This window comes from Lonchura striata, chromosome 18 (genome assembly GCF_050655825.1).
Source record: "Lonchura striata isolate lonStrDom1 chromosome 18, ASM5065582v1, whole genome shotgun sequence".
In the NCBI taxonomy this organism is placed as follows: Eukaryota; Metazoa; Chordata; class Aves; order Passeriformes; family Estrildidae; genus Lonchura; species Lonchura striata.
Genome location: NC_140720.1, coordinates 15,396,419 through 15,419,991, shown reverse-complemented (window position 1 = coordinate 15,419,991; position 23,573 = coordinate 15,396,419). Strand labels below are relative to the sequence as shown.

Genomic DNA, 23,573 nt, shown 5'->3' with positions numbered 1-23,573 from the left:
AAGGGAGCCCTACAAACTGACACCAGGAACCTGGACTGCTGAGTTTTCTTTCCCAGGGAAAATGGAAAAAGGATGTGCCCAGGGGCCCCTGGCCCTGACTGCATAAAATCCTTATATCGAAAGATGGACCCCACACCGAAGTTGTCCCCACCTCAAACTTGTGCTGCCCTGATAGACCCAAGGGAGCCCTACAAACTGACATCAGGAACCTGGACTGCTGAGTTTTCTTTCCCAGGGAAAATGGAAAAAGGATGTGCCCAGGGGGCCCCTGGCCCTGGGCAGGGAACACACTGCAAAAAATCCTTATATCGAAGGATGGACCCCACACTGAACTTGTTCCCACCAAAAACTTGTGCTGCCCTGATAGACCCAAGGGAGCTCTACAAACTGACATCAGGAACCTGGACTGCTGAGTTTTCTTTCCCAGGGAAAATGGAAAAAGGATGTGCCCAGGGGCCCCTGGCCCTGACTGCAAAAAATCCTTATATCGAAGGATGGACCCCACACCGACGTGGTCCCCACCTCAAACTTGTGCTGCCCTGATAGACCCAAGGGAGCTCTACAAACTGACATCAGGAACCTGGACTGCTGAGTTTTCTTTCCCAGGGAAAATGGAAAAAGGATGTGCCCAGGGGCCCCTGGCCCTGACTGCATAAAATCCTTATATCGAAGGATGGACCCCACACCGAAGTTGTCCCCACCAAAAACTTGTGCTACCCTGATAGACCCAAGGGAGCCCTACAAACTGACATCAGGAACCTGGACTGCTGAGTTTTCTTTCCCAGGGAAAATGGAAAAAGGATGTGCCCAGGGGGCCCCTGGCCCTGGGCAGGGAACACACTGTAAAAAATCCTTATATCGAAGGATGGACCCCACACCGAACTTGTTCCCACCAAAAACTTGTGCTGCCCTGATAGACCCAAGGGAGCTCTACAAACTGACATCAGCAACCTGGACTGCTGAGTTTTCTTTCCCAGGGAAAATGGCCAAAGGTTGGCCCGGGGGCCCCTGGCCCTGACTGCAAAAAATCCTTATATCGAAGGATGGACCCCACACCGAAGTTGTCCCCACCTCAAACTTGTGCTGCCCTGATAGACCCAAGGGAGCCCTACAAACTGACATCAGGAACCTGGACTGCTGAGTTTTCTTTCCCAGGGAAAATGGAAAAAGGATGTGCCCAGGGGCCCCTGGCCCTGACTGCAAAAAATCCTTATATCGAAGGATGGACCCCACACCGAAGTTGTCCCCACCTCAAACTTGTGCTGCCCTGATAGACCCAAGGGAGCCCTACAAACTGACATCAGGAACCTGGACTGCTGAGTTTTCTTTCGCAGGGGAAATGGCCAATGGTTGTGCCCGGGGGCCCCTGGCCCTGGGCAGGGAACACACTGCAAAGAATCCTTATATCGAAGGATGGACCCCACACCGAAGTTGTCCCCACCTCAAACTTGTGCTGCCCTGATACACCCAAGGGAGCCCTACAAACTGACATCAGGAACCTGGACTGCTGAGTTTTCTTTCCCAGGGAAAATGGAAAAAGGATGTGCCCAAGGACCCCTGGCCCTGACTGCAAAAAATCCTTATATCGAAGGATGGACCCCACACCGAAGTTGTCCCCACCTCAAACTTATGCTGCCCTGATAGACCCAAGGGAGCTCTACAAACTGACATCAGGAACCTGGACTGCTGAGTTTTCTTTCCCAGGGAAAATGGCCAAAGGATGTGCCCAGGGGCCCCTGGCCCTGACTGCAAAGAATCCTTATATCGAAGGATAGACCCCACACCGAAGTTGTCCCCACCTCAAACTTGTGCTGCCCTGATAGACCCAAGGGAGCCCTACAAACTGACATCAGGAACCTGGACTGCTGAGTTTTCTTTCCCAGGGAAAATGGCCAAAGGTTGTGCCCAGGGGCCCCTGGCCCTGACTGCAAAAAATCCTTATATCGAAGGATGGACCCCACACCGAAGTTGTCCCCACCTCAAACTTGTGCTGCCCTGATACACCCAAGGCAGCCCTACAAACTGACATCAGGAACCTGGACTGCTGAGTTTTCATTCCCAGGGAAAATGGCCAAAGGTTGTGCCCGGGGGCCCCTGGCCCTGACTGCAAAAAATCCTTATATCGAAGGATGGACCCCACACCGAAGTTGTCCCCACCTCAAACTTGTGCTGCCCTGATAGACCCAAGGGAGCCCTACAAACTGACATCAGGAACCTGGACTGCTGAGTTTTCTTTCCCAGGGAAAATGGAAAAAGGATGTGCCCAGGGGCCCCTGGCCCTGACTGCAAAAAATCCTTATATCGAAGGATGGACCCCACACCGAAGTTGTCCCCACCTCAAACTTGTGCTGCCCTGATAGACCCAAGGGAGCCCTACAAACTGACATCAGGAACCTGGACTGCTGAGTTTTCTTTCCCAGGGAAATTGGAAAAAGGATGTGCCCTGGGGCCACTGGCCCTGGGCAGGGACCTCATTGCAAAAAATCCTTATATCGAAGGATGCACCCCACACCAAAGTTGTCCCCACCAAAAACTTGTGCTGCCCTGATAGACCCAAGGGAGCTCTACAAACTGACATCAGGAACCTGGACTGCTGAGTTTTCTTTCTCAGGGAAAATGGAAAAAGGATGTGCCCAGGGGCCCCTGGCCCTGACTGCATAAAATCCTTATATCGAAGGATGGACCCCACACCGAAGTTGTCCCCACCTCAAACTTGTGCTACCCTGATAGACCCAAGGGAGCCCTACAAACTGACATCAGGAACCTGGACTGCTGAGTTTTCTTTCCCAGGGAAAATGGAAAAAGGATGTGCCCAGGGGGCCCCGGGCCCTGGGCAGGGAACACACTGTAAAAAATCCTTATATCGAAGGATGGACCCCACACCGAACTTGTTCCCACCAAAAACTTGTGCTGCCCTGATAGACCCAAGGGAGCTCTACAAACTGACATCAGGAACCTGGACTGCTGAGTTTTCTTTCCCAGGGAAAATGGCCAAAGGTTGGCCCGGGGGCCTCTGGCCCTGACTGCAAAAAATCCTTATATCGAAGGATGGACCCCACACCGAAGTTGTCCCCACCTCAAACTTGTGCTGCCCTGATAGACCCAAGGGAGCCCTACAAACTGACATCAGGAACCTGGACTGCTGAGTTTTCTTTCGCAGGGGAAATGGCAAATGGTTGTGCCCGGGGGCCCCTGGCCCTGACTGCAAAAAATCCTTATATCGAAGGATGGACCCCACACCGAAGTTGTCCCCACCTCAAACTTGTGCTGCCCTGATACACCCAAGGGAGGCCTACAAACTGACATCAGGAACCTGGACTGCTGAGTTTTCTTTCCCAGGGAAAATGGAAAAAGGATGTGCCCAAGGACCCCTGGCCCTGACTGCAAAACATCCTTATATCAAAGGATGGACCCCACACCGAAGTTGTCCCCACCTCAAACTTATGCTGCCCTGATAGACCCAAGGGAGCTCTACAAACTGACATCAGGAACCTGGACTGCTGAGTTTTCTTTCCCAGGGAAAATGGCCAAAGGATGTGCCCAGGGGCCCCTGGAACTGACTGCAAAGAATCCTTATATCGAAGGATAGACCCCACACCGAAGTTGTCCCCACCTCAAACTTGTGCTGCCCTGATACACCCAAGGCAGCCCTACAAACTGACATCAGGAACCTGGACTGCTGAGTTTTCTTTCCCAGGGAAAATGGAAAAAGGATGTGCCCAGGGGCCCCTGGCCCTGACTGCAAAAAATCCTTATATCGAAGGATGGACCCCACACCGAAGTTGTCCCCACCTCAAACTTGTGCTGCCCTGATAGACCCAAGGGAGCCCTACAAACTGACATCAGGAACCTGGACTGCTGAGTTTTCTTTCCCAGGGAAAATGGAAAAAGGATGTGCCCGGGGGCACCTGGCCCTGGGCAGGGACCTCATTGCAAAAAATCCTTATATCGAAGGATGCACCCCACACCAAAGTTGTCCCCACCAAAAACTTGTGCTGCCCTGATAGACCCAAGGGAGCTCTACAAACTGACATCAGGAACCTGGACTGCTGAGTTTTCTTTCCCAGGGAAAATGGAAAAAGGATGTGCCCAGGGGCCCCTGGCCCTGACTGCAAAGAATCCTTATATCGAAGGATGGACCCCACACCGAAGTTGTCCCCACCTCAAACTTGTGCTGCCCTGATAGACCCAAGGGAGCTCTACAAACTGACATCAGGAACCTGGACTGCTGAGTTTTCTTTCCCAGGGAAAATGGAAAAAGGATGTGCCCAGGGGCCCCTGGCCCTGACTGCAAAGAATCCTTATATCGAAGGATGGACCCCACACCGAAGTTGTCCCCACCTCAAACTTGTGCTGCCCCGATAGACCCAAGGGAGCTCTACAAACTGACATCAGGAACCTGGACTGCTGAGTTTTCTTTCCCAGGGAAAATGGAAAAAGGATGTGCCCAGGGGCCCCTGGCCCTGGGCAGGGTCCTCACTGCAAAGAATCCTTATATCGAAGGATGGACCCCACACCGAAGTTGTCCCCACCTCAAACTTGTGCTGCCCTGATACACCCAAGGGAGCCCTACAAACTGACACCAGGAACCTGGACTGCTGAGTTTTCTTTCCCAGGGAAAATGGAAAAAGGATGTGCCCAGGGGCCCCTGGCCCTGACTGCATAAAATCCTTATATCGAAAGATGGACCCCACACCGAAGTTGTCCCCACCTCAAACTTGTGCTGCCCTGATAGACCCAAGGGAGCCCTACAAACTGACATCAGGAACCTGGACTGCTGAGTTTTCTTTCCCAGGGAAAATGGAAAAAGGATGTGCCCAGGGGGCCCCTGGCCCTGGGCAGGGAACACACTGCAAAAAATCCTTATATCGAAGGATGGACCCCACACTGAACTTGTTCCCACCAAAAACTTGTGCTGCCCTGATAGACCCAAGGGAGCTCTACAAACTGACATCAGGAACCTGGACTGCTGAGTTTTCTTTCCCAGGGAAAATGGAAAAAGGATGTGCCCAGGGGCCCCTGGCCCTGACTGCAAAAAATCCTTATATCGAAGGATGGACCCCACACCGACGTGGTCCCCACCTCAAACTTGTGCTGCCCTGATAGACCCAAGGGAGCTCTACAAACTGACATCAGGAACCTGGACTGCTGAGTTTTCTTTCCCAGGGAAAATGGAAAAAGGATGTGCCCAGGGGCCCCTGGCCCTGACTGCATAAAATCCTTATATCGAAGGATGGACCCCACACCGAAGTTGTCCCCACCAAAAACTTGTGCTACCCTGATAGACCCAAGGGAGCCCTACAAACTGACATCAGGTACCTGGACTGCTGAGTTTTCTTTCCCAGGGAAAATGGAAAAAGGATGTGCCCAGGGGGCCCCTGGCCCTGGGCAGGGAACACACTGTAAAAAATCCTTATATCGAAGGATGGACCCCACACCGAACTTGTTCCCACCAAAAACTTGTGCTGCCCTGATAGACCCAAGGGAGCTCTACAAACTGACATCAGCAACCTGGACTGCTGAGTTTTCTTTCCCAGGGAAAATGGCCAAAGGTTGGCCCGGGGGCCCCTGGCCCTGACTGCAAAAAATCCTTATATCGAAGGATGGACCCCACACCGAAGTTGTCCCCACCTCAAACTTGTGCTGCCCTGATAGACCCAAGGGAGCCCTACAAACTGACATCAGGAACCTGGACTGCTGAGTTTTCTTTCCCAGGGAAAATGGAAAAAGGATGTGCCCAGGGGCCCCTGGCCCTGACTGCAAAAAATCCTTATATCGAAGGATGGACCCCACACCGAAGTTGTCCCCACCTCAAACTTGTGCTGCCCTGATAGACCCAAGGGAGCCCTACAAACTGACATCAGGAACCTGGACTGCTGAGTTTTCTTTCGCAGGGGAAATGGCCAATGGTTGTGCCCGGGGGCCCCTGGCCCTGGGCAGGGAACACACTGCAAAGAATCCTTATATCGAAGGATGGACCCCACACCGAAGTTGTCCCCACCTCAAACTTGTGCTGCCCTGATACACCCAAGGGAGCCCTACAAACTGACATCAGGAACCTGGACTGCTGAGTTTTCTTTCCCAGGGAAAATGGAAAAAGGATGTGCCCAAGGACCCCTGGCCCTGACTGCAAAAAATCCTTATATCGAAGGATGGACCCCACACCGAAGTTGTCCCCACCTCAAACTTATGCTGCCCTGATAGACCCAAGGGAGCTCTACAAACTGACATCAGGAACCTGGACTGCTGAGTTTTCTTTCCCAGGGAAAATGGCCAAAGGATGTGCCCAGGGGCCCCTGGCCCTGACTGCAAAGAATCCTTATATCAAAGGATAGACCCCACACCGAAGTTGTCCCCACCTCAAACTTGTGCTGCCCTGATAGACCCAAGGGAGCCCTACAAACTGACATCAGGAACCTGGACTGCTGAGTTTTCTTTCCCAGGGAAAATGGCCAAAGGTTGTGCCCAGGGGCCCCTGGCCCTGACTGCAAAAAATCCTTATATCGAAGGATGGACCCCACACCGAAGTTGTCCCCACCTCAAACTTGTGCTGCCCTGATACACCCAAGGCAGCCCTACAAACTGACATCAGGAACCTGTACTGCTGAGTTTTCATTCCCAGGGAAAATGGCCAAAGGTTGTGCCCGGGGGCCCCTGGCCCTGACTGCAAAAAATCCTTATATCGAAGGATGGACCCCACACCGAAGTTGTCCCCACCTCAAACTTGTGCTGCCCTGATAGACCCAAGGGAGCCCTACAAACTGACATCAGGAACCTGGACTGCTGAGTTTTCTTTCCCAGGGAAAATGGAAAAAGGATGTGCCCAGGGGCCCCTGGCCCTGACTGCAAAAAATCCTTATATCGAAGGATGGACCCCACACCGAAGTTGTCCCCACCTCAAACTTGTGCTGCCCTGATAGACCCAAGGGAGCCCTACAAACTGACATCAGGAACCTGGACTGCTGAGTTTTCTTTCCCAGGGAAAATGGTAAAAGGTTGTGCCCGGGGGCCCCTGGCCCTGACTGCAAAAAATCCTTATATCGAAGGATGGACCCCACACCGAAGTTGTCCCCACCTCAAACTTGTGCTGCCCTGATAGACCCAAGGGAGCCCTACAAACTGACATCAGGAACCTGGACTGCTGAGTTTTCTTTCCCAGGGAAATTGGAAAAAGGATGTGCCCTGGGGCCACTGGCCCTGGGCAGGGACCTCATTGCAAAAAATCCTTATATCGAAGGATGCACCCCACACCAAAGTTGTCCCCACCAAAAACTTGTGCTGCCCTGATAGACCCAAGGGAGCTCTACAAACTGACATCAGGAACCTGGACTGCTGAGTTTTCTTTCCCAGGGAAAATGGAAAAAGGATGTGCCCAGGGGCCCCTGGCCCTGACTGCAAAGAATCCTTATATCGAAGGATGGACCCCACACCGAAGTTGTCCCCACCTCAAACTTGTGCTACCCTGATAGACCCAAGGGAGCCCTACAAACTGACATCAGGAACCTGGACTGCTGAGTTTTCTTTCCCAGGGAAAATGGAAAAAGGATGTGCCCAGGGGGCCCCGGGCCCTGGGCAGGGAACACACTGTAAAAAATCCTTATATCGAAGGATGGACCCCACACCGAACTTGTTCCCACCAAAAACTTGTGCTGCCCTGATAGACCCAAGGGAGCTCTACAAACTGACATCAGCAACCTGGACTGCTGAGTTTTCTTTCCCAGGGAAAATGGCCAAAGGATGTGCCCAGGGGCCCCTGGAACTGACTGCAAAGAATCCTTATATCGAAGGATAGACCCCACACCGAAGTTGTCCCCACCTCAAACTTGTGCTGCCCTGATACACCCAAGGCAGCCCTACAAACTGACATCAGGAACCTGGACTGCTGAGTTTTCTTTCCCAGGGAAAATGGAAAAAGGATGTGCCCAGGGGCCCCTGGCCCTGACTGCAAAAAATCCTTATATCGAAGGATGGACCCCACACCGAAGTTGTCCCCACCTCAAACTTGTGCTGCCCTGATAGACCCAAGGGAGCCCTACAAACTGACATCAGGAACCTGGACTGCTGAGTTTTCTTTCCCAGGGAAAATGGAAAAAGGATGTGCCCGGGGGCGCCTGGCCCTGGGCAGGGACCTCATTGCAAAAAATCCTTATATCGAAGGATGCACCCCACACCAAAGTTGTCCCCACCAAAAACTTGTGCTGCCCTGATAGACCCAAGGGAGCCCTACAAACTGACATCAGGAACCTGGACTGCTGAGTTTTCTTTCCCAGGGAAAATGGAAAAAGGATGTGCCCAGGGGCCCCTGGCCCTGACTGCAAAAAATCCTTATATCGAAGGATGGACCCCACACCGACGTGGTCCCCACCTCAAACTTGTGCTGCCCTGATAGACGCAAGGGAGCTCTACAAACTGACATCAGCAACCTGGACTGCTGAGTTTTCTTTCCCCGGGAAAATGGAAAAAGCATGTACCCAGGGGGCCCCTGGCCCTGGGCAGGGAACACACTGCAAAAAATCCTTATATCGAAGGATGGACCCCACACCGACGTGGTCCCCACCTCAAACTTGTGCTGCCCTGATAGACCCAAGGGAGCCCTACAAACTGACATCAGCAACCTGGACTGCTGAGTTTTCTTTCCCAGGGAAAATGGAAAAAGGATGTGCCCAGGGGCCCCTGGCCCTGACTGCATAAAATCCTTATATCGAAGGATGGAACCCACACCAAAGTTGTCCCCACCTCAAACTTGTGCTGCCCTGATAGACCCAAGGGAGCTCTACAAACTGACATCAGGAACCTGGACTGCTGAGTTTTCTTTCCCAGGGAAAATGGAAAAAGGATGTGCCCAGGGGGCCCCTGGCCCTGGGCAGGGAACACACTGCAAAAAATCCTTATATCGAAGGATGGACCCCACACCGAAGTTGTCCCCACCTCAAACTTGTGCTGCCCTGATAGACCCAAGGGAGCCCTACAAACTGACATCAGGAACCTGGACTGCTGAGTTTTCTTTCCCAGGGAAAATGGCCAAAGGTTGTGCCCAGGGGCCCCTGGCCCTGACTGCAAAAAATCCTTATATGGAAGGATGGACCCCACACCGAAGTTGTCCCCACCTCAAACTTGTGCTGCCCTGATAGACCCAAGGGAGCCCTACAAACTGACATCAGGAACCTGGACTGCTGAGTTTTCTTTACCAGGGAAATTGGAAAAAGGATGTGCCCTGGGGCCACTGGCCCTGGGCAGGGACCTCATTCCAAAAAATCCTTATATCGAAGGATGCACCCCACACCAAAGTTGTCCCCACCAAAAACTTGTGCTGCCCTGATAGACCCAAGGGAGCTCTACAAACTGACATCAGGAACCTGGACTGCTGAGTTTTCTTTCCCAGGGAAAATGGAAAAAGGATGTGCCCAGGGGCCCCTGGCCCTGACTGCATAAAATCCTTATATCGAAGGATGGACCCCACACCGAAGTTGTCCCCACCTCAAACTTGTGCTACCCTGATAGACCCAAGGGAGCCCTACAAACTGACATCAGGAACCTGGACTGCTGAGTTTTCTTTCCCAGGGAAAATGGAAAAAGGATGTGCCCAGGGGGCCCCTGGCCCTGGGCAGGGAACACACTGTAAAAAATCCTTATATCGAAGGATGGACCCCACACCGAACTTGTTCCCACCAAAAACTTGTGCTGCCCTGATAGACCCAAGGGAGCTCTACAAACTGACATCAGCAACCTGGACTGCTGAGTTTTCTTTCCCAGGGAAAATGGCCAAAGGTTGTGCCCGGGGGCCCCTGGCCCTGACTGCAAAAAATCCTTATATCGAAGGATGGACCCCACACCGAAGTTGTCCCCACCTCAAACTTGTGCTGCCCTGATAGACCCAAGGGAGCCCTATAAACTGACATCAGGAACCTGGACTGCTGAGTTTTCTTTCCCAGGGAAAATGAAAAAGGATGTGTCCGGGGGCGCCTGGCCCTGGGCAGGGACCTCATTGCAAAAAATCCTTATATCGAAGGATGCACCCCACACCAAAGTTGTCCCCACCTTAAACTTGTGCTGCCCTGATAGACCCAAGGGAGCCCTACAAACTGACATCAGGAACCTGGACTGCTGAGTTTTCTTTCCCAGGGAAAATGGAAAAAGGATGTGCCCAGGGGCCCCTGGCCCTGGGCAGGGTCCTCACTGCAAAGAATCCTTATATCGAAGGATGGACCCAACACCGAAGTTGTCCCCACCTCAAACTTGTGCTGCCCTGATACACCCAAGGGAGCCCTACAAACTGACATCAGGAACCTGGACTGCTGAGTTTTCTTTCCCAGGGAAAATGGAAAAAGGATGTGCCCAAGGACCCCTGGCCCTGACTGCAAAAAATCCTTATATCGAAGGATGGACCCCACACCGAAGTTGTCCCCACCTCAAACTTATGCTGCCCTGATAGACCCAAGGGAGCTCTACAAACTGACATCAGGAACCTGGACTGCTGAGTTTTCTTTCCCAGGGAAAATGGAAAAAGGATGTGCCCAGGGGCCCCTGGCCCTGGGCAGGGTCCTCACTGCAAAGAATCCTTATATCGAAGGATGGACCCCACACCGACGTGGTCCCCACCTCAAACTTGTGCTGCCCTGATAGACCCAAGGGAGCTCTACAAACTGACATCAGGAACCTGGACTGCTGAGTTTTCTTTCGCAGGGGAAATGGCCAATGGTTGTGCCCGGGGGCCCCTGGCCCTGACTGCAAAAAATCCTTATATCGAAGGATGGACCCCACACCGAAGTTGTCCCCACCTCAAACTTATGCTGCCCTGATACACCCAAGGGAGCCCTACAAACTGACATCAGGAACCTGGACTGCTGAGTTTTCTTTCCCAGGGAAAATGGAAAAAGGTTGTGCCCGGGGGCCCCTGGCCCTGACTGCAAAAAATCCTTATATCGAAGGATGGACCCCACACCGAAGTTGTCCCCACCTCAAACTTGTGCTGCCCTGATAGACCCAAGGGAGCCCTACAAACTGACATCAGGAACCTGGACTGCTGAGTTTTCTTTCCCAGGGAAAATGGCCAAAGGGTGTGCCCAGGGGCCCCTAGCCCTGACTGCAAGGAATCCTTATATCGAAGGATAGACCCCACACCGAAGTTGTCCCCACCTCAAACTTGTGCTGCCCTGATACACCCAAGGGAGCCCTACAAACTGACATCAGGAACCTGGACTGCTGAGTTTTCTTTCCCAGGGAAAATGGCCAAAGGATGTGCCCAGGGGCCCCTGGCCCTGGGCTGGGGCCTCACTACAAAAAATCCTTATATCGAAGGATGGACTCCACATCAAAGTTGTCCCCACCTCAAACTTGTGCTGCCCTGATAGACCCAAGGGAGCCCTACAAACTGACATCAGCAACCTGGACTGCTGAGTTTTCTTTCCCAGGGAAAATGGCCAAAGGTTGTGCCCAGTGGCCCCTGGTCCTGACTGCAAAAATTCCTTATATCGAAGGAGGGAGCCCAGACCGAAGTTGTCCCCAACTCAAACTTGTGCTGCCCTGATACACCCAAGGGAGCCCTACAAACTGACATCAGGAATCTGGGCTTCTGAATTTGCTTTCACTATGTAGATATCCCTCATTCATTGGCAGGGCCCTGCGATCCCCTTGGTTTTCTGGTCCCACGTTTCCTTTTGCGTCCTCAATGTCAAATCCTCACTGGATTTCCCTCATCTTGCATCTCCCACCCCCAAGTACTCAGGGATTTTTTTTCATGCCGAATACCTGTTGTAATCTGACAGTACAAAGCTTCGGCTTGATTTTTTCTGTGCTGGATTTCTCCTTGGGAAATCTGCCACCATATAACCCTAACCACAACCACTTTGCTTTGCTCAGAATTCACAACCTTCAGACCAGCATCATGGCACCTTACCCACTGGCCCTCCACTGGCACCTTCCCAAAGCATTCCAGTAATGCTCCACATTTTCAGTGGGCATCCTGTCTCGCCCTCATCCTGACCCTAAAAATACACCAAGGAATTCTAAAATAGCCATTAGGAAGGTATAACAATTCTCTAAAAGATGCCAGAGAAAGCCTTCAAAAATCCCCTAATAGCCCTGCAAAAAAAAACACTCAAGGAAGCCTGCTCTGCCTCCAAACCCCTTCCTGTTGCCCTCTAGCCCACAGATGTCATCCCTACCTTTTTGCAGCGGGTCCTGTTGTCCTCTGAGGGTTCTGGCGTTGTCCTGGTGCGAGGGTCGCTGCCCTGTCCCACTGGGAGGCTTCCGGTGTGGTCTCGCTGTCAGGCTTGCTGTGCTGTGCTGCTGTTGTTAGGGGGGAAAAGGGAAAAGGCTGCTTAGGGTGAGGTTAGGGCTGGGTGAGGGGTGCTGCACCTGTACCCTAACTTGCCTCCTAAGCTGTACCCTGTAGCCCTGATCTCCACTGGACTGTCCAGCCCTCAGACCCTCTCCCTTCACCCCTGACCCCTCCCTCAGCCCCCCAGCCCTCAGGCTCTGGCTGTCACCCTCGAACCCCCCTTTGCCCCTCAAGCCCCCTCTCCTCTGCCCCTCAACCCCCAGCTTCTCTGTGTCACCCTCCAGCTGCCCCTGCCCCCCTCAGCATCTCTCTGTGTCACCCACTGTCCCCTCCCCTGTTCCTCCCTCAGCTCCCAGCCTCTGTCACCCTCAAGCTGTCCCTCAGCCTCTATGCCATGAAAAGACCCTAAAAAACCCACAAAAATGCCCTAAAAAACCCCTCATCTTCAAAATGTCTTAAAACCCCGACAAAAACATGAAAATAGCCTCAGAATGCCCTTAAAATACAATAAAAATACTCTACTTTAAAAAGCCCCTAAAACACCCCTAAAAACCCCCAAAGAACCTTTAAAAAATATCTCTAAATATTCCTAGAAGAGCTCTAAAAATAGCCCCAAAATCCTTAAAACACATTGATGAGACCCTAAAGAAACACCGCAGCGAGGAAGGCTGGAGAACGCGAAGCCGCGCTCCCGGCCCCGGGCGCAGCGTGGCTCCGGCAGGAAGAGGCGGCGCCGCGCCAGCAGACCCCCGCCCGCTGCCCCCGGCCCAGCGGGGCCGGCACCGGGCCCGGGGGGCCCCGGCGGCGCCCGAGCCCCGCGCCCGGAGCGGACGGAGCGGCGGCACCGGCCGGCACCGGCGCGGCGCCCGCGCCGCCTCCCCCGCCCGCCGGCCCGGCCAAAGCTCCGCTCGGCTCCGCACGGCTCGCACCGGCGCGGCTCCGGCGGGCCCGCGGCAGCCCAGCCGCGCCCAGCTCCCCTTCCGCCCCGGCCAGCCCCGGCACTGCCGGCAGGGCTCCGCGCCGGACCCTTCGCTGCCGGGCCGGGGGCAGAAGAAGCGCCCCGAATGCAGCGGCACAGCCCGACCCCCGCCCTGCCAGCGCTGCCACGGCTGCAGCTCCCTTCCTCTGAAGCCCCGACACTGACGCCACGCTCCGGCGCTCACCTCACCCCAACAAGGGAAAAGAAATGTGCGCTCCCCTTCAACTGCGTCCCCTAGAAGAACAGAAAAGAAGCGGCTTGCCTCAAATGATGGCAAAAGGGGGCTTTTTACCTCAGTCCAAACCCCTTAAGAGGGGGGACAACAGGACTGCCCCCTCCAATTCAACCTCAGGATGACGAAATTTCAAAGGGAAAGGGGAAAAGTCCCTGTTATAAAAGCGCACCGGCTCACCTGCTTGGCTGCTGCTTCTCGGCACAAAGGTTTGTCCCTGGGCTCCTCCTTTGAGCAATGTTCCACGTATCCAAGTGTGTATCCAGGGGATTCCCCGGACCCTGTCCAAAGCGCCCACCGTCCTTCCAGGAGACAGCCCCGCGAGCCCCCCACAAACTCCTCCAGCAGCTCCGTGCAAAACCTGGCTGAGGCAAACCCCCACCCTTAAATAACCTCCCCCGGCAGGACACGCCCCTCGTCATCATCCTGACAGCTCACACCTGTGGCTGCTCTGAGCCCTCCTCATCATCCTCACAGCTCACACCTGTGGCTGCTCTGAGCCCTCATCATCTTAACAACTCACACCTGTAGCTGTTCTGAGCCCTCATCATCTTAACAACTCACACCTGTGGCTGCTCTGAGCCCTCATCATCTTAACAACTCACACCTGTAGCTGTTCTGAGCCCTCATCATCTTAACAACTCACACCTGCTGCTGTTGCCACTCTCCAACAGCGTCTCTCCGTCTCCAGGACACAGCCCACTTCTCACAGACACTGATCCAACACAAATCTGCTACAGGTGTCGGCTTTTCTTAATGCACCTGGTTACACGATTAAAACACATACATGCATTGATGGTCATTGAGAGAAAGCTTTCCCCTGGAGAAAACAGTCCTTTTGCTGGCACACTTTGATACACCATGGCAAAAAGCAGAATCTGCACCAACTCCTAAGACCCCTGCCGAGGAACCCAGCCCTGCCTGGGACACCCAAAGCAGCAGACCTCGAAAAAGGAGGGGAAAAGTCAAGGTTGGAGTGGAAAAAGAGGACAGAAGTACAGCAGCCTTTAAAAATGCCTGCACGGAGCAATAGTGGGAACCAGTCACATTTCTTCCTTCCTTGCTTTCTGTGATGACATAAATAGGAAGTAAGAACACGTTAAACAAAAGGCAGAGCTAGGATTTTACAGGTCTTTATTTTGGCAGGCTGCATGACAAACACCTCTTCCAGGACTGCGACGCCTTTTGGGGAATGGCAGAGAACGGAGGCAAAAGGTGCCGGAAGCCCTTTCTGTTCCCTTCAGCCCCTGCAGCCCCTCCGGTGCTTTCAGGGCACTCTCTTGGTTCGTTCCTAGAGAAAAAGGCTAGGGCATGATTTTCAAAACTACTGCCCGTCCCCAGTCAGAGTTTCCTACATTCCTGGGTACAAATGAGTAGATGGAGAGAGTGGATGGATGCTGTCCAGCAGTGTCCCCAGGGGCATCTGGAGTGTTCACACTGCTGAACTGAGAAAAACTCACCAAACCCAGCCCAGGGGCCTGTGATCCTCCACCCACCCGGGGGAACTCCGGGCTGTAAACAGAGGCCACAGCGCACACCAGGCTCTGCTGTGCCTGCTGAGGAGTCTCTGTATGAGCCCTGAGCCCTGGCATCGCCTCCCAAACACCACAGAGACCTCTTGTGCCATCAGAGAAAAGCCCTGGAGCAAACGTGTGTCCCCAGCACGATCAACAAGAGATGCAGAATTACCTCCTCAATAAAAACACTGTTTCTGATGGAAATGTTACCTCTGTCAACTGTGAGGATTTTATAGGAATACTGGCTCAAGAATTCAGTGACTTCAGGGATTCCATACCACAGGTTCCTGGGACTGCTTGGGCATCCAGAGCCTATAGTATCGGTTAAACTGGTAGAGCTGAGGATAATTAGCAGCTTTCAGGGACTCGGGATCTTTGTCACAGAGATGGAACGTCAAGCAGGGAGCAAGGGGTTCTCTCAGAGAGTGCAGGAGGCCAGTGAAAACAGCACCAAGGGCCTCCACGACGTCTGCTCCTAGAAAAGCCAAATAAATTAAACTATTGACATGAGCATGGACACTGGGGCAACCTTCCTTACTTTGGGCCTTGCCAGCAGCCCACACAGCCTCATGCAGAAAAGAACTGAACGAGATCAAAAAGTGTTCCTAGTGACCTAGACACATGCTCCTGGCCGCTGAGGTACCTGAAAAACCCTCCAGACATCATCAGCTCTTGCTTAAGCAAATAATCCACCTTCACTGTGTTGTGCCAAAAACACGCCCGGCCCTTAACAGGGAGAGACCCTGCCAGGCACCGCCTCAGAGAAGAACTGAGCTGTACTGGGGGGACACACCCAGCCAACGTGTACAAGTTAAACAGAATTTTCTCTCAGAACTGGGACTTTCAGCACCCCCCAGGTGCTACTCGACTGCCACAGACACACAGAGGGCTTCGTGAGGTGCTCTGGGGTTGGCCAGTCCTGCTCCAAGCCCTGCTGATGCCCCGGTGGTTTTAAGGATGTCCTCAAGGAGGTGGTAGAACCTCACAGTGTTTGCCCCTGGAGCTTAATTTCTGAAGTTTTCCTTGGGAAATGCATCCACTTCCTACTTAACAATGCAGTCCCCTCTCCCTGCTCTCGGGAAGAGCTGCCCACAGGCACGAGAACCACCTTCCTCTCCTGATCGCCACGCTCTGCCCTTAAAACGCTGTTACTGAGGCCAACTACTTCCAGACCAAGACTGTCCATGCAGGGACAGTGTCCCTTCTCTTCAGGGTCAGGGAAAAAGGGCAGAAGCACCTACAGAGCTTCAATGCCCCTCCTGAGCACAAAGCACCATGAATCTGAACCTCCTGCGGCCTGCAGGGAAGATAATAAAATGTCTCAAGGTAAAAAATGATAAATGGTAAAAAATTATTACAAGAGGGTAGAAATGATGCCGCTTTCACTCCACTGCTAGAAATGACACATAAAACATAAAAAAACCTGTACCTGTTCCGTTTTCAGACTGAAACAACAGCATATTCCTGGCTGCTAATGCAGCAGGGACAACAGCACTGAAGGGAAATGTTTGGATAATCACATCTTCATTGAAAGAGAACACAATTCCTTCATCTAAGCCATCACTGCCCTCCATCAGAACAGCCAGCATATCCACGACATCTAATAAGCGAAGGAAAAAATGTAAGCAGAGGATCCAGACTAACTGGGAAAACAACAGAGGTAGAATGCAACATTCCAGGAACACAAGGTAGCTTTTTAGTCACAAAAAAATGAAAAAAAAAAAAAACCACCCAAAAAAACTAAAAAAAAAAAAAACCCAAAAACCCCCCAAAGGCACATTTGCCAGGCAATAAAATGTTAAGGGCAGCACAAAAATCCCAGCTGTACTTCACTCTGCCTTTCAAAGCTGCTGTCCAGCACAGGTTGCCCACAGAAGCTGTGGCTGCCCCCGGATCCCTGGAAGTGTCCAAGGCCAGGCTGGACAGGGCTTGGAGCACCCTGGCATGGTGGAAGGTGTCCCTGCCCATGGCAGGGGTGGAACGGGACGAGCTTTAAATAAAGGTGCCTTCCCATCCAAACCCTTCTGGGATTCCACGATTCTGTGAGCAGCCCCAGGCAGAAGGGCTAAATTTCCATTGTGGTTCGAAAATGCTGCTGCAAGAACACGAAGAGAGATTTCAAATACTGTTCAAGTGGCACAACCACATCAAAAATTACCTGACCCTGACCCTGACCCTAACCCTGACCCTAACCCTAACCTGACCCTAACCCTAACCCTAACCCAAACCCTAACCCTAACCCTAACCCTAACCCTAACCCTAACCCTAACCCTAAAGTGGGGGGGGCGGGGGGGGTCCTGGGGGATTGTGGAAGGCCTTTGGGGCATCCCAGGAGGAATTTTGGGGTGTCAGATATTTTTGGGGAGTCGTGAAGAGCAATCTGGGGTCTCAGGGAGTTTTTGCGGGTCCCAGGAGGAATTTCGGGGACCCTGATGGGAATTTTGGGGGTCCCAGGGGGGGTTTTAAGGTCCTGGAGAGGTTTTTGGGGGGCTCTCAGGGAGTTTTTGGTGTCCCAGGAGGAATTTCAGGGGTCCTAAAGGGAAATTTGCAGGTCCTGGTGGGTGTTTTGGGGTCCTGAAGGTAATTTTGGGCATCCCAGGGGGGGTTTTGGAGTCCTGGGCAGAATTTTGGGGGTCTCAGGGGGTTTTTGGGAGGAATTTTGGGGGGCCCGAGTAGAATTTTGGGGGCCCTGGTGGGGGTTTTGGGTTCCTGAAGAGAATTCTGGGGGTCTGAGAAGGCTTTTGGGGGTCCCAGGAGGAATTTTGGGGACCCTGATGGGAATTTTGCGGGTCTCAGGGTGGTTTTTGGGGTCACAAAGGGAATTTTGGGCGTCCCAGGGGGAGTTTTGGAGCATTGGGGAGAATTCTGGGGATCTCGGGTGGTTTTTGGGAGGAATTTTGGGGGTCCCGAATAGAATTTTGAAGGTCCTGGGGGGGTTTTGGGGTCCTGAAACAATTCTGGGGGTCTCAGGAGGCCTTTTGGGGGTCCCAGGAGGAATTTTGGGGACCCTGATGGGAATTTTGCGGGTCTCAGGGTGGTTTTTGGGGTCCCAAAGGGAATTTTGGGAGTCCCAGGGGGAGTTTTGGAGCACTGGGGAGAATTTTGGGGGTCTCAGGGGGTTTTTGGGAGGAATTTTGGGGGTCCTGAGTAAAATTTTGGGGGTCCTGGGTGGGGTTTTGGGTTCCTAAAAAGAATTCTGGGGGTCTCAGAAAGTTTTTGGGCGTCCCAGGAGGAATTTCAGGGGTCCTAAAGGGAAATTTGCAGGTCCTGGGGGGTGTTTTGGGGTCCCAATGGGAATTTTGGGCGTCCCAGGGGGGGTTTTGGAGTCCTGGGGAGAATTTTGGGGGTCTCAGGGAGTTTTTGGTAGGAATTTTGGGGGGCCCGAGTAGAATTTTGGGGGTCCTGGGGGGTTTTTGGGTTCCTGAAGAGAATTCTGGGGGTCTCAGAAGGCTTTTGGGCGTCCCAGGAGGAATTTTGGGGACCCTGATGGGAATTTTGCGGGTCTCCGGGTGGTTTTTGGGTCCCAAAGGGAATTTTGGGAGTCCCAGGGGGAGTTTTGGAGTCCTGGGGAGAATTTTGGGGGTCTCAGGGGTTTTTTGGGAGGAATTTTGGGGGTCCCGAGTAGAATTTTGGGGGTCCTGGGTGGAGTTTTGGGTTCCTAAAAAGAATTCTGGGGGTTTCAGGGGGCTTTTAGGGGTCCCAGGAGGAATTTTGGGGACCCTGATGGGAATTTTGCGGGTCTCAGGGTGGTTTTTGGGGTCACAAAGGGAATTTTGGGAGTCCCAGGGGGAGTTTTGGAGCACTGGGGAGAATTTTGGGGGTCTCAGGGGGTTTTTGGGAGGAATTTTGGGGGTCCTGAGTAAAATTTTGGGGGTCCTGGGTGGGGTTTTGGGTTCCTAAAAAGAATTCTGGGGGTCTCAGAAAGTTTTTGGGTGTCCCAGGAGGAATTTCAGGGGTCCTAAAGGGAAATTTGCAGGTCCTGGGGGGTGTTTTGGGGTCCCAATGGGAATTTTGGGCGTCCCAGGGGGGGTTTTGGAGTCCTGGGGAGAATTTTGGGGGTCTCAGGGAGTTTTTGGTAGGAATTTTGGGGGGCCCGAGTAGAATTTTGGGGGTCCTGGGGGGTTTTTGGGTTCCTGAAGGGAATTCTGGGGGTCTGAGAAGGCTTTTGGGCATCCCAGGAGGAATTTTGGGGACCCTGATGGGAATTTTGCGGGTCTCAGGGTGGTTTTTGGGGTCCCAAAGGGAATTTTGGGAATCCCAGGGGGAGTTTTGGACTCCTGGGGAGAATTTTGGGGGTCTCAGGGGTTTTTTGGGAGGAATTTTGGGGGTCCCGAGTAGAATTTTGGGGGTCCTGGGTGGAGTTTTGGGTTCCTAAAAAGAATTCTGGGGGTTTCAGGGGGCTTTTGGGGGTCCCAGGAGGAATTTTGGGGACCCTGATGGGAATTTTGCGGGTCTCAGGGTGGTTTTTGGGGTCACAAAGGGAATTTTGGGAGTCCCAGGGGGAGTTTTGGAGCACTGGGGAGAATTTTGGGGGTCTCAGGGGGTTTTTGGGAGGAATTTTGGGGGTCCTGAGTAAAATTTTGGGGGTCCTGGGTGGGGTTTTGGGTTCCTAAAAAGAATTCTGGGGGTTTCAGGGGGCTTTTGGGCATCCCAGGAGGAATTTCAGGGGTCCTAAAGGGAAATTTGCAGGTCCTGGGGGGTGTTTTGGGGTCCCAATGGGAATTTTGGGCGTCCCAGGGGGGGTTTTGGAGTCCTGGGGAGAATTTTGGGGGTCTCAAGGTGTTTTTGGTAGAAATTTTGGGGGTCCCGAATAGAATTTTGAAGGTCCTGGGGGGTTTTTGGGTTCCTGAAGAGAATTCTGGGGGTCTCAGAAGGCTTTTGGGCGTCCCAGGAGGAATTTTGGGGACCCTGATGGGAATTTTGCGGGTCTCAGGGTGGTTTTTGGGTCCCAAAGGCAATTTTGGGAGTCCCAGGGGAAGTTTTGGAGTCCTGGGGAGAATTTTGGGGGTCTCAGGGGTTTTTTGGGAGGAATTTTGGGGGTCCCGAGTAGAATTTTGGGGGTCCTGGGTGGAGTTTTGGGTTCCTAAAAAGAATTCTTGGGGTTTCAGGGGGCTTTTGGGGGTCCCAGGAGGAATTTTGGGGACCCTGATGGGAATTTTGCGGGTCTCAGGGTGGTTTTTGGGGTCACAAAGGGAATTTTGGGAGTCCCAGGGGGAGTTTTGGAGCACTGGGGAGAATTTTGGGGGTCTCAGGGGGTTTTTGGGAGGAATTTTGGGGGTCCTGGGTGGGGTTTTGGGTTCCTAAAAAGAATTCTGGGGGTCTCAGAAAGTTTTTGGGCGTCCCAGGAGGAATTTCAGGGGTCCTAAAGGGAAATTTGCAGGTCCTGGGGGGTGTTTTGGGGTCCCAATGGGAATTTTGGGCGTCCCAGGGGGGGTTTTGGAGTCCTGGGGAGAATTTTGGGGGTCTCAGGGAGTTTTTGGTAGGAATTTTGGGGGGCCCGAGTAGAATTTTGGGGGTCCTGGGGGGTTTTTGGGTTCCTGAAGGGAATTCTGGGGGTCTGAGAAGGCTTTTGGGCATCCCAGGAGGAATTTTGGGGACCCTGATGGGAATTTTGCGGGTCTCAGGGTGGTTTTTGGGGTCCCAAAGGCAATTTTGGGAGTCCCAGGGGAAGTTTTGGAGTCCTGGGGAGAATTTTGGGGGTCTCAGGGGTTTTTTGGGAGGAATTTTGGGGGTCCCGAGTAGAATTTTGGGGGTCCTGGGTGGAGTTTTGGGTTCCTAAAAAGAATTCTGGGGGTTTCAGGGGGCTTTTGGGGGTCCCAGGAGGAATTTTGGGGACCCTGATGGGAATTTTGCGGGTCTCAGGGTGGTTTTTGGGGTCACAAAGGGAATTTTGGGAGTCCCAGGGGGAGTTTTGGAGCACTGGGGAGAATTTTGGGGGTCTCAGGGGGTTTTTGGGAGGAATTTTGGGGGTCCTGAGTAAAATTTTGGGGGTCCTGGGTGGGGTTTTGGGTTCCTAAAAAGAATTCTGGGGGTTTCAGGGGGCTTTTGGGCATCCCAGGAGGAATTTCAGGGGTCCTAAAGGGAAATTTGCAGGTCCTGGGGGGTGTTTTGGGGTCCCAATGGGAATTTTGGGAATCCCAGGGGGGGTTTTGGAGTCCTGGGGAGAATTTTGGGGGTCTCAAGGTGTTTTTGGTAGAAATTTTGGGGGTCCCGAGTAGAATTTTGGGGGTCCTGGGGGGTTTTTGGGTTCCTGAAGAGAATTCTGGGGGTCTCAGAAGGCTTTTGGGCGTCCCAGGAGGAATTTTGGGGACCCTGATGGGAATTTTGCGGGTCTCAGGGTGGTTTTTGGGTCCCAAAGGCAATTTTGGGAGTCCCAGGGGAAGTTTTGGAGTCCTGGGGAGAATTTTGGGGGTCTCAGGGGTTTTTTGGGAGGAATTTTGGGGGTCCCGAGTAGAATTTTAGGGGTCCTGGGTGGAGTTTTGGGTTCCTAAAAAGAATTCTGGGGGTTTCAGGGGGCTTTTGGGGGTCCCAGGAGGAATTTTGGGGACCCTGATGGGAATTTTGCGGGTCTCAGGGTGGTTTTTGGGGTCACAAAGGGAATTTTGGGCGTCCCAGGAGGAATTTTGGGGACCCTGATGGGAATTTTGCGGGTCCCAGGGTGTTTTTGGGAGAAATTTTGCGGGTCCCAAATAGATTTTTGAAGGTCCTGGGGGGTTTTGGGGTCCTGAAGGGATATTCTGGAGGTCTCAGGGTGTTTTTGGGGGTTACAGGAGGAATTTTGGGGACCCTGATGGGAATTTTGGGGGTCTCAGGGTGGTTTTTGGAGTCCCAAAGGGAATTTTGGGCATCCTGGGGTGGGTTTTGCATTCCTGGGGAGAATTTTGGGGATCTCAGGGGGGGGGTTTTGGGAAGAATTTTGGGGGTCCCGAGTAAAATTTTGGGGTCCTGGGGGGGGTTTAGGGTCCTGAAGGGAATTTTGGGGGTCTCAGGAGGTTTTTGGGGATCACGATGAGATAAGTGGAAGATCATTTGTTCACTGTGATATGCTCGATTACCTTGGTTTGCATAAGAATGTACTGGTGTGTCTTTGAAATGCTTATTTGCTTACAAGGTGATAAGGAGGTTGAGATTAGAGTCCTGGGTGTGTGTATCTGGTCTGCCTGCTTCATCTCAAAAGAAGAGACTTAGAAGCTATCACAACGACCAGACTCAGACTACATCTGGAGAGTCACGCCTGCAAGGAGAAGGGGGGGGATAAAAGGAAGGTTGGGACAGAACATTTTGTGTTCTGTCCCAACCCAGCGCTGTGCTTTGCCTGCCTTACTCGCTTGCTATTTTCAATAAAATTGCTTTATTGGATTAAGACACTTCAAATTGCCGTGTCACAATTTATAACAACGAGAGGGTTTTGGGGTTCCGAATGGAATTTTGGGGGTCCCAGGGGGATTTTTGGGGCTCCTGAAGGGAATTTTTGGATTCCCGAGGCTGTTTTTGGGGGATCCCGTTGGGTTTCTTTGGTGGTCCCGGGGCTGTTTTTCGGGGATCCCGCTGGGTTTCTTTGGGGGTCCCGGGGGTGTTTTTGGGGTCCCCCTCTCACCAGTCCATGGCCGCTTCCACTCCCCGGTTCCCGGTCAGCGCCAGCGCCTTCGCCCTGCGGGACCGGGGGGCTCCCGGTTATTTTTGCAGGGGTCGCGGGAGGGGCCTGAGGCGTCCCGGGAGTCCCGGAGTCTCCGGGGCCTTTCCGTGTCTACCCCCGCCCCCCCACCCCCCCAGTAATCCCATTCCCGGTCCCGGTGCCGTTACCGGGTCCACTCCGGCTGCTCCCGCCCGCCCTCCCCCGCTGTCCCCGGCACTCCTTCGGTGTCCCAGCGGTGCCGCCGCCCTCGCGCGCGCCGGGTCCCGAATCCCATCTCCAGCAGCGCCTCCAGGGCGAGCCCGGGCCCGGTCACACCGCTCGCCGCCATCACGGCGGCGCCGGGCTCGCGACACGTGGGGGACGGCGGCCGGCGCGAGACAGAAAGGCAGAAACCGTTCCGGTACGGACAGCGGCCGGAGAGGGCCCGAAAAGAACGAATGCGTTCCAATACGGACGGCGGCCTCCGAGAGATAAAAAGCATCAACTGCGTTCTCGAACGGACGGCGTCCAGAGAGAGGCAAAAAGTCTAAACTGCGTTCTCGTACGGACGGCGGCCGTAAAGGGACAAAAACCTAGAAATGCTTTCTCGTACGGACGGCGGCCGTACAGGCACAAAAAGTCTAAACTGCGTTCTCGTACGGACGGCGGCCGTACAGGCACAGAAAGCTTGAAATGCGTTCTCGTACGGACGGCGGCCGTACAGGCACAAAAACCTAGAAATGTGTTCTCGTACGGACGGCGGCCGTACAGGCACAAAAAGTCTAAACTGCGTTCTCGTACGGACGGCGGCCGTACAGGCACAAAAAGTCTAAACTGCGTTCTCGTACGGACGGCGGCCGTACAGGCACAGAAAGCTTGAAATGCGTTCTCGTACGGACGGCGGCCGTACTGGGACAGAAAGCTTGAAATGCGTTCTCGTACGGACGGCG

General features: G+C 53.3%; 2 protein-coding genes across 14 annotated transcripts in view; both read right to left on the bottom strand.

The window, feature by feature from the left end:
- Positions 1-14,042, bottom strand: part of LOC144247230 (uncharacterized) — a 159,113-nt gene extending 145,071 nt beyond the window's left edge. Inside the window, exons 1-4 of the mRNA XM_085556466.1 lie at positions 14,015-14,042; positions 13,672-13,874; positions 13,449-13,493; positions 12,165-12,288 (exon numbers count right to left, since the gene is read on the bottom strand). Coding sequence (XP_085412592.1) covers positions 12,165-12,288; positions 13,449-13,493; positions 13,672-13,874; positions 14,015-14,042 — 400 coding nt within the window. The remainder of the gene's footprint in view (positions 1-12,164; positions 12,289-13,448; positions 13,494-13,671; positions 13,875-14,014) is intronic.
- Positions 14,043-14,608: 566 nt separating this feature from the next.
- Positions 14,609-23,204, bottom strand: LOC144247229 (nucleolar pre-ribosomal-associated protein 1-like). Of its 13 annotated transcripts, none has more exons than XM_085557039.1 (6): positions 23,053-23,204; positions 22,606-22,659; positions 22,117-22,242; positions 16,438-16,608; positions 15,287-15,483; positions 14,609-14,782 (listed from the first exon to the last, which is right to left on the bottom strand). In XM_085557039.1, exons 3-6 carry the CDS (start codon positions 22,175-22,177, stop codon positions 14,759-14,761), a joined length of 453 nt encoding a protein of 150 aa, XP_085413165.1. In that variant the 5' UTR covers positions 22,178-22,242; positions 22,606-22,659; positions 23,053-23,204; the 3' UTR covers positions 14,609-14,758. The 13 variants fall into 13 exon arrangements, with proteins under 13 accessions (XP_085413165.1, XP_085413170.1, XP_085413166.1 ...); XM_085557044.1 differs by having other exon boundaries at positions 22,064-22,242; positions 23,053-23,203; XM_085557040.1 differs by lacking the exon at positions 23,053-23,204 and adding an exon at positions 22,812-23,044.
- Between the last annotated feature and the right edge of the window lie 369 nt (positions 23,205-23,573).

What these genes read in the sequence shown, in the direction of transcription:
- LOC144247229 (XM_085557037.1), bottom strand. Translation starts at nt 23,125, where the DNA reads ATGCTTTTTATCTCTCGGAGGCCGCCGTCCGTATTGGAACGCATTCGT. An exon ending in GAGCAGCCGGAGTGGACCCG is followed by an intron (nt 22,660 to 22,811) that starts GTAACGGCACCG and finishes CCGGTCCCGCAG; the next exon opens with GGCGAAGGCGCTGGCGCTGA. An exon ending in GTGGAAGCGGCCATGGACTG is followed by an intron (nt 17,104 to 22,605) that starts GTGAGAGGGGGA and finishes GTGTTCTTGCAG; the next exon opens with CAGCATTTTCGAACCACAAT.